General features: G+C 43.6%; 1 protein-coding gene across 2 annotated transcripts in view; it reads left to right on the top strand.

Annotated features, from left to right (window-relative positions):
- KLHDC10 (kelch domain containing 10) overlaps positions 1-14874 on the top strand; it is a 61496-nt gene extending 46622 nt beyond the window's left edge. For both annotated transcript variants that reach the window (XM_033958597.1, XM_033958598.1), the window contains 5 exons: positions 2679-2763; positions 2904-2970; positions 4484-4531; positions 5005-5144; positions 12731-14874. In XM_033958597.1, the coding sequence (XP_033814488.1) occupies positions 2679-2763; positions 2904-2970; positions 4484-4531; positions 5005-5144; positions 12731-12940 (550 nt within the window). In that variant the 3' untranslated portion in view covers positions 12941-14874. The remainder of the gene's footprint in view (positions 1-2678; positions 2764-2903; positions 2971-4483; positions 4532-5004; positions 5145-12730) is intronic.
- The last annotated feature ends 292 nt before the right edge of the window (positions 14875-15166 follow it).

The following is a 15166-nucleotide window of genomic DNA, read 5'->3' as shown; positions in this document are numbered from 1 at the left end:
TAACGCGAAAAACCCAGCAGGAGGAGCCCACTTTGTTAATTCAGTTTCTGTTCCTGAGCAAAGGTTTTATGCCATAATGACCTCATATAATGGACATATCACCTTAGAATTATATGGTTCTGAAGTAAAGATCCTTTAGTAGATCTGTCTGTATTTAGGTACTTGTTTGCTTAATCAGGTTAAGGTCAAGATTGAGTAAGAACATAAGAATAGCCGTACTGGATCAGACCAATGGTCTGTCTAGACCAGTATCCTATCTTCATGGAGGCCAATCCAAGTCACCACCGTGTTTCCCCGAAAATAAGCCCTAGCTTGATTTTTGGGGTAGGTCTTAATTTAAGCCCTACCCCTGAAAATAAGCCCTAGTTGCCAGCAGCAGCATTTCTCCCCGCCTCCCCCCTCCACCGCACACCACTAACCCCACCCCTGACCCTTTCATCTCCCCTGTCAACCGTGAGACCAAAATACTTTGTAACAAATGGCAGCATCGGCAGCAAGCTGCTTCGGGGCCTTCTCTCGCTGGGGTGATCGTGTGCCACGTTGCTGATTACATTACATTAGTGATTTTTATTCTGCCATTACCTTGCGGTTCAAGGCAGATTACAGAAGAGGGTTTCAGAATTACAGAAGAGGATTTCTAGACATGTCCAGACGTGTTACAGAGTAGAGCAGATTGCTTCAGAGGATTGAAATGTTTCATACAGTGTTAGTTAGTCTTCATGGATTTTTTGAATAGCAGGGTTTTTATTTCTTTTTTGGAAGTTTTGTAGTTTGGGGTTGTAATTAGTAGATTGGAGAGTAGGTGATCTAGTTTTGCTGCCTGTTTGGCTAGAAGGCCATCGTACAGTTTTTTTGTTTGATGTCTATGATTGAAGGATATGTGAATGGAGTCTGGGTATTCCTGTGTCTGGTTGTGGTAGTTTGGATTAGGCGGTTGTTCAATTAGGCTTGGCTGTCACCATTTATGGATTTAAATAATAGACAGTAGAATTTGAATAGTGATGTGGCAGAAGAACGCCCGGGTGGGAAAAAGCCGCGAAGCAGCCTGTCTAGATTGCTGCTGACGTTGCCGTTTGTTACAAGGTATTTCGGTCTCGCAGTTGGCAGGGGAGAGATGGAAAAATCGGGGGGGGGGGGAGTGTGGGATAGAAGCTGCAAGGGTTCTGCTGCACAAAGGATGGGGGGAGGGAGGGATAGAATCTGCAAGAGTTCTGCTGCACAAGGGATGGGGGGAGGGATAGAAGCTGCAAGGGTTCTGCTATACAAGGGATGGGGGGAGGGATAGAAGCTGCAAGGGTTCTATTGCACAAGAGATGGGAGGGAGGGATAGAAGTTGCAAGGATTCTGCTGCACAAAGGATGGGAGGGAGGGATAGAAGCTGTAAAGGTTCTGCTGCACAAGGGGAGGGAGGGATAGAAGCTACAAGGGTTCTGCTGCACAAGTTATGGGAGGGAGGGGAGGAAAGATGCTACATGGGTGGGAGAGAGAAAGGAAATAGGAAGAACTGGTGTGGAGGAGAAGAAGAGAGAGATTATCATTGTACATGAAAAATATAAGACCTACTCCGAAAATAAGACCTAGTGCCTTTTTTGGGCCCCAAATTAATATGACAGTGTCTTATTTTCGGGGAAACACGGTAGTACCGTTCAAAAACCCAAATAGCATCAGTCCATGCCACCGATCCAGGACAAGCAGTACATATTTGCTTAAAAATTAAACCTCAAATCAGCTGGCACATATAGCTGTCAGAAACTAGTGGACACTTTGTTTAGGAAGGGGGTGCAGGGGTTTCATTGATCAGTTAAAAAGGAATGTAGGAAATGAAGAAGATTAAGAATTGCTATTCTGAGTAAATCATCACAATAGAAACATAGACAAGTGATGGCAGAAAAGGGCCAAGGCCCATCAAGTCTGCCCACTCTATTGATCCACCCACCCTCGTAGCTACCCTTTGAGAGATCACACTCTGATGTCCCATTCCCTCTTAGAGATCCGACATGAGCATCCCATCTGTTCTTAAAATCTGGCACGCTACTGGCCTCGATCACCTGTGCTGGAAGCTCATTCCAATTGTCAACCACTCTTTCAGTGAAGAAATACTTCCTGGTGTCGCCATGAAACTTCCCGCGCTTTATTTTCAGCGGGTGCCCTCTTGTGGCCGAGGGTCCTCTAAGAAAGAAAATATCATCTTCTACCTCAATACGACCAGTGATATACTTAAACGTCTCAATCATGTCTCCCCTCTCCCTACGTTCTTCTAGAGTATAGCCGCAATTTGTTTAACTTGGATTCATTCCATTTTCTATACCGTTCTCCCAGGGAAGAGCTCAGAATGGTTTACATGAATTTATTCAGGTACTCGAGCATTTTTTCCTGTCTGTCCCGGCAGTCTCACAATCTATCTATCACAATTAAGTAATTGGATTCTTGGGGGAAAGGCTGAAAATGTTGCATGGTTTGGTAAGGGGGAGACAGCCCAGGTGGTAGCTCACTGCAGCTCTTTAGGCTGATAATGAGGTGGTGAAAGATGCCATTCGGTTTGGTTAATATCAGCCAGGACTGTAGAATGTAGATGTTTCACAGCATGTTCATAGTTCTCATTGGCTGTAACTTCAACTACACAGAGTATATCTATTGGTTTTAATTAAGAGTGGAAGTTTTTGACTTGTTTGTTTCAGGTACAGACATGAAATAGCACATGATGGCCAAAGAATATATGTTCTAGGAGGTGGTACTTCCTGGACAGCGTATTCCTTGGATAAGGTAAAAAAAAAAAAAAAAAAAAAAAAAGTCTTGCAATAAAACACTGTATAATCGATTGGCATTGCCAGGATATTTTTATTTAGAATTCTATAAGTGTACATAATTTAATTGATGTGATTTATTTTGTTTTTATTCCCAAGATCCATGCTTACAATCTGGAAACAAATGCATGGGAAGACATTGCAACCAAACCTCATGAAAAGATTGGTGAGCTTCATCCTGAACTCCTGCTTGTTGATAAGCCAGAATTTCTCCATGCCCTTCACTTATTAAATATAGCCAACAGCAAGAAAAAACCTGAGAAAACTAAGACAAATTGATCAAATTCAAACTGATAATTGAATCTGAGGGTACAAATAAAAACAAGTGCCTGATAGTGTCTAGGACAGGAGGTGCCTAGGTGTGGTTTTAGTTTTGGCAATTGCATGTAAGCCAAGGAGGGGTGGAGTTTGTGGTGGTCTCAGTATTGGAGGCCACTATCTCCTGCCTTTGTCTTGGGAGGCAGAAGAGGAGAAAATCTTGAAAAAGGATCCAAGATCTAAATAAAGATAAAGGAGGCATAGTGGTTTGTGAAGGCATAAGATTACAATTCAAGTTTTCACACCAGCATAGGTCACTTGAATATTTATTTATTTTTTATAATGTCTGAATTACATTACATTAGTGACTTCTATTCCGCCAATACCTTGCAGAATTAATGTGTCGGATAATATATGTGCTTGAGACAAGTAAAGCAAAACCAGATTTACTGATACCACTTAGAAACGGAACCTGTGAATTTCAAACACCCAGACACCCAAACTGGCAGAGATGCCTTATGGAGTATGAATCTCGTCGTAAATTCGCAGAGAACCTATATCGGGCTTATTAACTGAAAAATGCTGGGAGAATAAAAATACTCAGAGAATATAGCAACAAGATAGGAAGGAAGAAACATTGTACAACTGGCACAACTTCCCAACCACCTTATTGTAGCATAATAATTCTTAGGGACAATGTTCACAGAAATATCAGTAAATCTGGTTTTGCTTTACTTGTCTCAGAGCACATATATTTTCCAGACCAGAGTTGAGCAAGTAATTGTTTGAGAATTAATGCGCCAACAATTCAGATTAAATCGGCTATGTTTGCTAAGGACTGATTAGAGCATGCCACCTTACAAAGCTTGTAGCTATCTCTGACACTAATTTCCCTAAATCCCAAACTATATGCTTTATTTAAAAAAATGTGCTTAATGAATATGCATGGAATGTTTGCTTACATCAGCTTTAATGAATAGATTGATGTAGGCAGGTTCTTCCTCCCCCACCCCCATTCCTTATGTGGTTGAGCTGGGTTCTCTATTTTCACTGCCCTCTTCCCCACAGTCATGTTTGGGTTCAGCTTTGGGCCAACTTCATGTTATTTTGTCATGTTTTTTTTCCTGGTATGTCGGGCAGTGAAAAGAGCCAAAAAAATCAGGATTATAGGTTTAATTCATCCTATTCTCATTGCACCAGCTATGCTATCCCTGGAGGAGGGCATTTCCCATAGAGTTAAGTTTTTTTTTTTTGGGGGGGGGTGCAGTAATCTCTCTTCCTTTTTAGCTGACATGCTTGAACACATTGTAATTTCCCCAAATCTCCTTTTTTGTATACAGCTCTCATGGTTAGTAGCGTTGCATCTTTGCATGATTAATAGTTATAGGCTGATAGTGTGTTCCATTCTGCTGCATTTGCAGGTTTCCCTGCGGCTAGAAGATGCCACAGTTCTGTACAGATAAAGAATGGTGAGGATAATTTTAAACAGTGTTATTGGATGTTATTGTGTTAACATCTGTAGTATTAGTGACACTTCCAGCACATCTGATCCTGCTTGCAAAGCATGGGTTAAGGGGCTCCTTCCAGAATCTTGAAGTTATGTGCCCTGAATCTAGTTACAACTGTCGCCCTTAAGCAGCAACTATGATGCACTCCTTCTGCAAGGACCTTGCTTAGGGCCAGCCCTGCTCTTTATATTTAGAGAAACTGGGAGACCATGATATTTGGGGGACTGGGTTGATATGTTGTTGTAGTTTTTTTTTTAAGATTTTGAGCAGCAGAATTTTAGTTACACTGAATATATTGGCATTCAGGAAGACTAGATGAGAAGCATAAGACTTGGAAGATGGTGGAAGCAGGCTGGATGACTTAGATGAGGAAGGCAGCTTTATTGGGATGTAAGAAATGATTAGATTTCACAGCTTTTGCTGCTTGATCTTAGATGTATTTATCTGTGGTGGATACAATGGCGAAATGATCCTGGGAGATCTTTGGAAGCTTAACCTGCAGACGTTCCAGTGGACAAAGCTCCCAGCTGAAATGCCAGAACCAGTTTATTTCCACTGTGCTGCAGTGACACCCGTAAGATTCATTTTCCTTTTAATTCAGCTTGGTTCACCAAGCCTTTTATGTCCATAAGATGACATTTTATCGTAAATGTCTGCATTATCTTGGGCCCTGTCAGTGCTACTGCTTGTTGAATCATAATCCCAGGAAGATATGAAAATTCTTGTCTATCTCTGCATATAATACATATAAAGCATTCAGAGACAATTATTGAAATATCTCTGGGATGGATATTCTTACATTAATAATAGTTTCTCATTTTAATGGCAAAATATATTTTGAAAATAAATCTTCTTTGGATACAGATATCTTACTGCAAGAGTAATGTAATAGGCATTATTCCATTAGTTATCAAGCTCATGGGAAATACTGTATTTCCCCATGTATAGGCAGCAGGAAATACCAATTTAGGTTTTAAAATTCTTAGATAAGCAGCCCCATGTTACTAGCCGCGGCTTATCTAAGAGTTTTAAAACTTAAATCGGCCTATATAATGGGGTGGCCTATACATCCCTTCCACCCCCCCCCCCCCCTCAGTAAATACCTCCACCGGCTGCCTCCTGCAATTTCATGGCCAGCGATGCAGGGCAGGAGCAATTTTTTTTCAGCATCTAGCCTGGCCCTGTGCTGCTGCTTCAATGCCTGCAGTCAGTTCTCACGAGACTCGCGATAAATGACGCAGGCATTGAGGAAGCAGCGCAGGGCTGGCTGGATGCTGAAAAGATCACTCCTGCTCTGCATTGTTGGCTGCAACATTGCAGGAGGCAGCCGTCCAGGAGGGAGATACAGATACGGGGGACTCTGCGGCTAGTCTACTAATGGGGCGGCTTATCTACGATGTCTTTAGATAGGCCGCCCCATATAAGGAAGCTGCACCTACTGCAGGAGATTGTAAAACCCATGGATAGGCCAAGGCCTATACCTGGGGAAATAAGGTAGATTAGGCAGGCCTTGGTTTTATATATAATTTTTTGTGTGTTTTTTTTGTTCTTCCTTGGCTTGGTTTTTCTTGCTTTCCTTTATTATGTATGGGACCTGGACAAGCTGGAAGACTGGGAAACAAATGGCAAATGCGCTTTAACGTGGAAAAATGCAAGGTCATGCATATAGGGAAAAATAACCAGTTGTTCAACTACAAATGGGGGGGGGCATTGCTGGGAGACAGCAGTCTAGAGAGAGACTTGGGTGTGCTGGTGGATGCATCACTGAAGCCATCTGCGCAGTGCGCAGCAGCCTCAAAAAAAGCCAACAGGATGCTGGGCATCATAAAGAGGGGCATAACAACCAGGACGTGGGAAGTCATCATGCCATTGTATCAAGCGATGGTGCGTCTGCATCTGGAATACTGCGTTCAATATTGGTCGCCGTACCTCAAGAAGGACATGGCAGTACTTGAGAGAGTCCAAAGGAGAGCAACGAAACTGGTAAGAGGGCTGGAACACTGCCCATACGCCGAGAGGTTGGATAGGCTGGGGCTCTTCTCTCTGGAAAAAAGGAGGCTCAGGGGAGATATGATAGAAACCTTCAGGATCATGAGGGGCATAGAGAGGGTGGATAGGGACAGATTCTTCAGGCTGAAGGGGACAACAGGTACGAGGGGGCATTCGGAGAAACTGAAGGGAGATAGGTTCAAAACAAACGCAAGGAAGTTTTTTTTCACACAAAGGGTCGTGGACACCTGGAATGCGCTACCGGAGGAAGTGATCAGGCAGAGTACGGTACAGGGATTCAAACAGGGATTGGACGGATTCCTGAGGGATAAAGGGATCGTGGGATACTGAGAGAAGTGCTGGGATGTAACACAGGTATAGAAAGCTAACCAGGTAATAAGTATAGAAACCCAACCAGGTAGTGCATGTGCAAGACCGGAGGGTTAGGACTTCGATGGGAAGATAGGACTCAATGGGAAACCAAGGTGGCAAGGGGGCCCCTTCTGGTGATTCAGACAGGTCGTGACCTGTTTGGGCCGCCGCGGGAGCAGACTGCTGGGCAGGATGGACCTATGGTCTAACCCGGCGGAGGCACTGCTTATGTTCTTATGTTTTGTATTCTGCTGATTTTAGATATACAAATAATCATTTGGCTTATGCTTTTTCTCTGTTTGGTCTGTATTTTGCTGTTTAATTTCACACACCACAAAGAAATCTATTTGATTTGTAAACAGCTTTAGTGTATTATGAAAAGTGCAGTATCAGACAATTTAATTGAACTGGTTTCACCTACTTCAGTAAGGTAATATATAGAAATAAAATAAAACATAAAGGAAATATTTTTTATTGAACATGCAATAGGTGTGTCATTCTGGATAGTAAGGTATTTTCTCCATACTCGTGAGCGGAATCCATTCCAGGTTTTTAACTCCTCCATTTTCTAAGGGCTCTGCTGCCCCTTTCAGTTTTTCCTTCAGCACATGAGCTGGATCTGCTCTATATATTTCTTTATTATTTTAGGTATTTTTTGTGATTTTTGCAGTTATCGGTGCACCAGAGCCCCCCCAGTGAGGGGACAACTCTACCTGCATGGAGAAGAAGCAGACTTGGCAGGCAGAGTTAATCCCTTTCTGGAGCTTGGGGTCCATATCCCTAATAGCTTAGCTTGCCTACTGAATTTCAGGGGCTTGGGCGCAGGCTATTAGTTTTCCGCAGGAGGCTTGGTTGGACTCTTCAGGATGCAGGCTGCAATTTCACCTCCCCTCCTTCGTGTGCACAGTGAGGATCAGTCCGACCGGCAGCATGAAGATCTCAGCATTTGGAGGACTGGCTGATTGAGGCAGGGATTTTTCTCTCAGATCCAGCTGCTTCTTAGAGCTGAAGCAGACTGCAGCTCCTTCAAAGCAACTGTCACAGTGAGTAAGGATATTATAGCCTATAGGCAAAATTGGGAGGTTTCTGCCACATCCTCTAAGGTCCCCCACCTCCTAAAATCCTATTTCTGAGAGGGGGTTTTCCCAGCTGTTTTGGCGCCAAAACGCTGCTGCGGTGGCCATTTTGGATTTCCCTCCTCCCCCCCCCAACAAAGTTCTCCAGATAGAGCACCCTTGTGCCATATGCCACACAGCACATGAAGGGGGGCAGGAGTGTCAGGCTTAGCTGATCCTTTGACCTCTAGGGCTGAGGAACCTCTGGAGGAGCCTGTCCTATGGTGAGAAAATCCCTTCTGGAGTCCCAGAACAGCAGTGTACCTAAGCGTAACAGTTGGAAGCCGCATAGCCCAAGAGACGCAAGGTGGAGTTACCTAAATGGGACTCTGATGGCTAATAAGGCCTTTTTCTCCTGAATTTAATTTGATGTGGAGAGTGTATTTGGATAGCTGGGATCCTCATATGAGGTCTGGCAGCAAGCCAGGGGCTGTGCAAGGGGGCTTGGCTCCCAGAGCGCATCAGAGTCATTGGCTGACCAGGATCCTGTGGACCACTTCTGACAGAAGGCAAGGGATCAGTCTTGTATGCCTTTGCTGTCACAGAGCGAGTCTTCCCTGCTGGGCGATATAGCGTCACAAACAGGAGCAAGTATGTTGGAAGCAGTGGTGGCCCTTGACCAAGGGGAAGATCCCACAATAATGCCAGTTGTTCAAGCCTTCGGCGCTATTAGAGCTCATTATTGACTCCCAGCAGCCCATGACTTTTTTGTGGCATCTTGATATAAGTGTGTTAGTCACAGAGCACTGAGATGCTCCTGAGAGGGCTCTTTACAGGTAGTTAAAACAATGTCTAGGCTGAATTCTAAAGTGCAGGAGGGTCAACAGATGTTCGCTCAGCCTAGGGTAGATTCCTTGATTGCTCAGGTAACCAAGTGCATATCCCTGCCAAATGAGGGAGATGTAGTATTAAAGGATACACAGGTTTGCAGAGTGTATGTGGTCCTAAAGAAGCAGTTTGAAGCTTTGATCTTAGGGATCAAAGCAGCTTCAGTAGCCCCAAGATGTGTGGGCTCATCCTGGCAGAGGACAAGCTTTTGTCCCAGCTTATTCTAGCAGGGGTGAATAATGTTATAGAAAGATCAGCTACATCAGTCAAGATCAAAGTCTTGGCTTATTCTGTATCAGCCCGCAGAATGCTCTGGATCACAGGTGTCGAAGTCGGTCCTCGAGGGCCGCAATCCAGTCGGGTTTTCAGAATTTCCCCAATGAATATGCATTGAAAGCAGTGCATGCACATAGATCTCATGCATATTCATTGGGGAAATCTTGAAAACCCGACTGGATTGCGGCCCTCGAGGACCGACTTCGACACCCCTGCTCTGGATCAAGCAATGGGTGGGAGATTCCACTTCCAAGGTTATTCTCAGCAGATTCCCTTTCAAGGGACAGATGATGATTGGAAAGGGTGTAGATGATCTGATGGCCAGCGTGACAGATCAGTGTTCAAAATTTCTGCCGGACAGCAGACTATGAACCCTTAGAGGTTCTGGGAGGTCTAATTTTTGTAGTTGCAGGTGCTTTTGACAGTACTGCAGGAGAACCCTCATCTCAGAGATCCTATCAGGGATCAAGACAGAGAGAAAGAGGATCTAGGTGAAGCCAAGCCTCCAGTCCTTGTCCCTCTTCAACCTCCAAGAAGGCACATTGATGCTGGGGCTGAACTTTTCCCCCTAAGGATAGGAGGAAGGCTCTCAGCATATGCGGAGGTCTGGGAGCAGATCTCTTCAGACCACAGGGTGCTGGAGATCATTCGGGGAGAGTACAAGCTTGAGTTTGCACATCCCCTATCACAGTGATTCTCAACCTTTTCAAGCCAAGTACTTCCTAAGCCTAACAAATATCAACCAAGTACCCCTGCCCAAACTCTGCCCCAAACCCCACCCAAGACCCACCCAAACTCTGCTCCATAATAATAATACTAATTGTAATGCAATTTCTTCCATCTATTTTTCATATACACACAATATAATCTTATTAATACATAGTAACATAGTAGATGACCCGAATGGTCCATCCAGTCTGCCCAACCTGATTCAATTTAAATTTTTTTATTTTATTTTATTTTTTTAAAATTTTTCTTCTTAGCTATTTCTGGGCAAGAATCCAAAGCTTTACCCGGTACTGTGCTTGGGTTCCAACTGCCAAAATCTCTGTTAAGACTTACTCCAGCCCATCTACACCCTCCCAGCCATTGAAGCCTTCCCCTGCCCATCCTCCACCAAACGGCCATACACAGACACAGACCGTACAAGTCTGCCCAGTAACTGGCCTAGTTCAATATTTAATATTATTTTCTGATTCTAAATCTTCTGTGTTCATCCCATGCTTCTTTGAACTCAGTCACAGTTTTACTCTCCACCACCTCTCTCGGGAGCGCATTCCAGGCATCCACTACCCTCTCCGTAAAGTAGAATTTCCTAACATTGCCCCTGAATCTACCACCCCTCAACCTCAAATTATGTCCTCTGGTTTTACCATTTTCCTTTCTCTGGAAAAGATTTTGTTCTACGTCAAATACATAATGGTAACCACAAAATAAAAAAAACGCAAAGCACACTGTATGCACAGAAAATGCTAATTATTTATATTCAGGGGTTTTTCAAAGATGTCAAGGCAGATGACTTTAAAATATGCAATGTCACCTCAGTAACAACTATAGAAAAATAGACAAAGTGCAAAATATAGACAGCAAATATAAATTCTCAAAACTGACACGTTTTGGTCACCAAATTGAAAATAAAATCATTTTTCTTACCTTTTCTGTCTGGTAATTTCATGAGTCTCTGGTTGCATTTCCTTCTGACTGTGCATCCAGTCTTTCTTTCTTTCTGCCTCCTGCATGCTTCCTCCATTCCCCAACTAACATCTCTCTCTGTCCCTCCATGAGTCCAACTTTTCTTCCTCTCTCATCCCCCAGATCATTTTTCACCATGGCCCACCAGCCCCAAGCCCATTTTTCCGTCTATCACCTCTCTCCAACACCATGCTGCATTCCCTTCATACTATCCCTCTGTTCCCTCTCCACCACCATATCCAACATTTCTCCCTCTCATCCTTCTATTCCCCAAGAATCTCTACCTCACTCCTCTCTATGCCCAATTTTCCTCTTTCTTTTTCCCCATGTGCACCATCTCTGTCCCTTTCTATTCAGGCCCAACAATTGTCCCTTTCTATTCCCTCCCTCCCTCCTTCCTGTGTCCCAAGTTACTGCCCCATTCCTCCCTTCCTATGTCCCGAGTTCATGCCCCCTCCTTGCCTTCCAGCCTTTGTCCTTTCTCCCTGCTGCGCCGAAGCCTGCCTACCCGCTGGCGATTCCTCCTCCCGCCGTTGCTCGCCCACTGCTGCCGCAACTCAGGGAAGGGCCAGGCGCCTTCCCCCGATGTCAATTCTGATGTCGGAGAGAAGGTCTGGGTTTTATGTAAGTCAACGAGGCCCGGTTCCACACTTTTGCATAGAAACCGTTCAGTCATCACAGTAGTAGCTCTGTGGGAATATCTAGCTTCCCTAGACTTGACGAAAGCCTACCTACACATTCCCATATTTCCAGAACACAGGAGATTCTATGTGCTGGAGAGATGACATCAGTTCTCGGCACTTCCCTTTGGATTGGCAACAGCATCCCATACGTTCGACCAAGGTACTTGGGACCTGGGTTGGCCACTGTTGGAAACAGGATACTGGGCTTGATGGACCTTCGGTCTGTCTCGGTATGGCAATTATGTTCTTAAGGTGATGGTGGTAGTTCATCTCTGTAGAGTAGGATTACAAGAACATCCATATCTGGATGAGTGGCTAATCAGAGCTTGGTCATTATTGGAAGGGGAACAAGTAGTGACTCAAGTGGTCCAGATCTTGCGGAGCCTAGGCTAGTTAGTGAATTTTCGAAAGAGCCAATTGATTCCATCCCAATCCCTGAAGTACCTGGGAATACTATTCAACATGGCAGAAGGCCAAGTTTATCTTCCAGAGGCACATAGACAGAAGCTCTGCATTCAGATAATGGACATGATGGCCAGCTCTGCATAGCACTATCTTCAAGTATTAGGCTGTAGATTTGGTCCCTTAGGCGAAGGCTTTTATGCATCCTCTCTAGAATGAACTACTGTCCAGTGGTCCCCACAGAAAGACTCCTTTCAAATGACTCTCCACGAAGAACTGACGGGGCGGGTTCCAGAATGACATACCTATCTACTAGAAAAGATATATTAGCAAGGTTAGAACCTAATCTCCTTTATATTTTACTCTCAAAAGAAATTTTGTAACAATCTGTTTCAAAACTTTAGACAAAGCTATATTTTCCCCCCTTTTCCACAGAATAGGTAGAAGGGGGAGATCAGAGTAGAACAGATGCACTCCAAGGGTGTCAGGAGTCTTCTAATTTCTGCTCGGGTTCAAAATCAGAGCTTTCACCTACCTCAGATTACCATTGTGGCTGCCACCAATTAACAGAAGTTTGGGCTGCTTAAATTCTGGTCGGTTTACATAGTGAATAAACCATCAAGATATGTTCAAATTCAGGCTTTTTTTCCCCCCCAGTGGGTGTTTAGTGCAATTCAGCAACTACAGCCAAGGAATAGGCAGCTAACACCATGGGAGAGAGGGGAGGGGCTGGACCATTTGTACTGCTCACCTGATGTAGAAGGTTGTCCACCACTAATTAGTGCCCTTTGCTTCTTTTTCAGGCTGGTTGCATGTACATTCATGGAGGTGTGGTCAGTATCCAGGAAAACAAACGGACTGGATCCTTATTTAAAATTTGGCTGGTAGTGCCCAGTCTTCTGGAACTCTGTTGGGAAAAAGTACACAAATACTTTCCTCATTTAGCACATCTGCCCACACGACAGCTCCTACAGCTGGGACTCTCACAGGGACTCATTGAGAGGTTAAAATAAGCTTCTGCTACATCTGTGGAGACTTAAAAATACTAGCGTAGAGATTGCGGATGAACGCTGCTCAAGATCAAAGGCCTTACTCAACAAACACATGGCTTGCCTTTCTGTCACTTATATTTTACTGTGAAGGTGATGGAGACTGTCGTTTGGTTTTAAATATTCTTATAAGTTTTTGACTTTTCAGGAGCCATTTTTGTTGCGTTTTGACTCTTTAAATTACTATACTGTTGTCCTTTTTGGGTCCTTGTCACTGAAGCCATTTGCCCCTGTTTCACATGCTGGGATTGTCCCCTTACTTCCTCCCAGTATGATTGAGGAAGGCTTCAGAGCTGGTGTTCAGGGCATTTAACTGTCATATGGGGGGGAAAACAGGTGCTACAGTAAGGGGCGGGAGGAGAGAGACAGTCTAACTAGAAATTAAGAGTTAAAAACAAGAGAAAAGGTCCCATTTTTAAGGAGTATTTCTAAGTTATTATTTCTCCTCCAACACAAACTACATTATGAATCAAGTTTTACGTAGATTAATTTTGAATGAAATTCCAAATAATGAAAATAGTTCAGCATTTGCTGATCGCATAAGGTACCCCATCTGTAAGCATTTGCTCTTATTTTTTTTGCTTCTCCGATGTATTTTAACTGAGTAGAAGTGACTGTCTGCAGATGGTGTGCTGAGCCCTTCCCATGCATGGGTCATTGGCCCCCGTCCTTAATACCAGTTGAATACTGGCATGGTCAGCTTCCTCTTGCCTTGCATGAACATGGTCCTTTTTGAACTCTTCCGGCTAAAGGAAGCAGAGGAGTAGCCAGCCAGACCATTCATCCAGCTTTTAATTGATGCTCCTCCTGCCTGCGGTGTGGATGGGAGCTGAACTGGTTCTTCATTTATGCACTTGGATGTGTGAATTACTTGACATATAGGAGCTGGCACCATGTCCTAACTAACCTCTTCTGTGCCAAGCTTCTGAAGTCCTCTTGCTGGAAATATCTTCATCCAGAGGAACGACTTGAATGGAATGCAGATGCCTCTGATTACAGCAGGCATCGTGCACATTTCACTTCCGCTTTCTAGAAATTGGAATCTGTGCCAATGTATGTATTTATCGCCTATGCATTTGTCTGGTTTATTTCTGTGTCTTTTCTTCCCTCCCCTACTTACCTTATGAAGCCTGTCAGAACTTTAAAGGAATCATCTAAGTTCATAATTAAGCCTTTGGGTTGTCTACCTTAGTGAATTGTTGGTTAGACTCACTTATTGATTGGTTTGAATCAGATTTTTTTTTTTAACAAGTGTTTTTAGTTGATCATTTGCCTGACTGTAGCTCAGGGAAAGTATATAATCACGCTGTGTTCACAGCAGTGTAAGAACCTAACTTTAAAAAACAAGCAAAAAAACCAACCATTTTAAGTAGTCTGCCAGCAAGGCACACCTTACCCTCCCCCCCCCCCCCGACTTTTGCAGAAATTTAACACTAAAACAGCAGCAACATTATTTTAACCAAAATTTCCAGTTAGTGCAAATATTGTCAGAGGGCTTCTGTCAAATTGCAGGATGTTATGCTTCAGTCTCAATCCCTTATTGTCTGTGTTTTAAGTCCCTTAGCATTTTAGCAGTGTTTAAATAAGAGTTCACCCATGTGTGTGCATACTGGAGAGGTCTTGATCATTTTCTTCAGCTGTGAGCCTAAAGCTAAGCTTCCCAAAGACAGCTAGCTTTTCAGGGTATCCATAGTGTGAATACACATGCTGCATATATTAGAACCTAGTATTTTCAAACTTTTCATACCTGTTCTTTGTACATGTTCTGAAAACACAAGCAGTTGTTTGGTTACCAGGGTAGATTTGGGAAGCCTTGCGCTTTGGTACAGCTGTGTTCATCAACATGGTTCAAAAGAATTTTAAAAGGTCTTAACCATTAAACACAAGTTAGTCTACTTGTTCAAGACTCCTTTCTGCTTTGAAAATGTACTTCTATTTGCCATCTTAGAATATACTCCCCTACTAGGCTATTTGAAAATGCCAAGTCACAGCACTTCAGGTTTTTTTTGTTAAAAAATAAAATGTTTGTCGTTTGGAAAAGGGAAACCTGCCATTCTGGTGTCAGGAGGAGATTAGATCAGTTTGCACAGCTGCTTTTTTAATTTTTTTTAATGGATCATTAAATATTTGGCTACAGTGCTGGGTAAGCAGCTAGAGAATGACACGGGGACAAATTTTTCCCTGTCCCCT

Source organism: Geotrypetes seraphini, chromosome 9, assembly GCF_902459505.1.
Source record: "Geotrypetes seraphini chromosome 9, aGeoSer1.1, whole genome shotgun sequence".
In the NCBI taxonomy this organism is placed as follows: Eukaryota; Metazoa; Chordata; class Amphibia; order Gymnophiona; family Dermophiidae; genus Geotrypetes; species Geotrypetes seraphini.
Note: the sequence above shows the minus strand (reverse complement) of the source record. Positions and strands in the feature narration are given on the sequence as shown.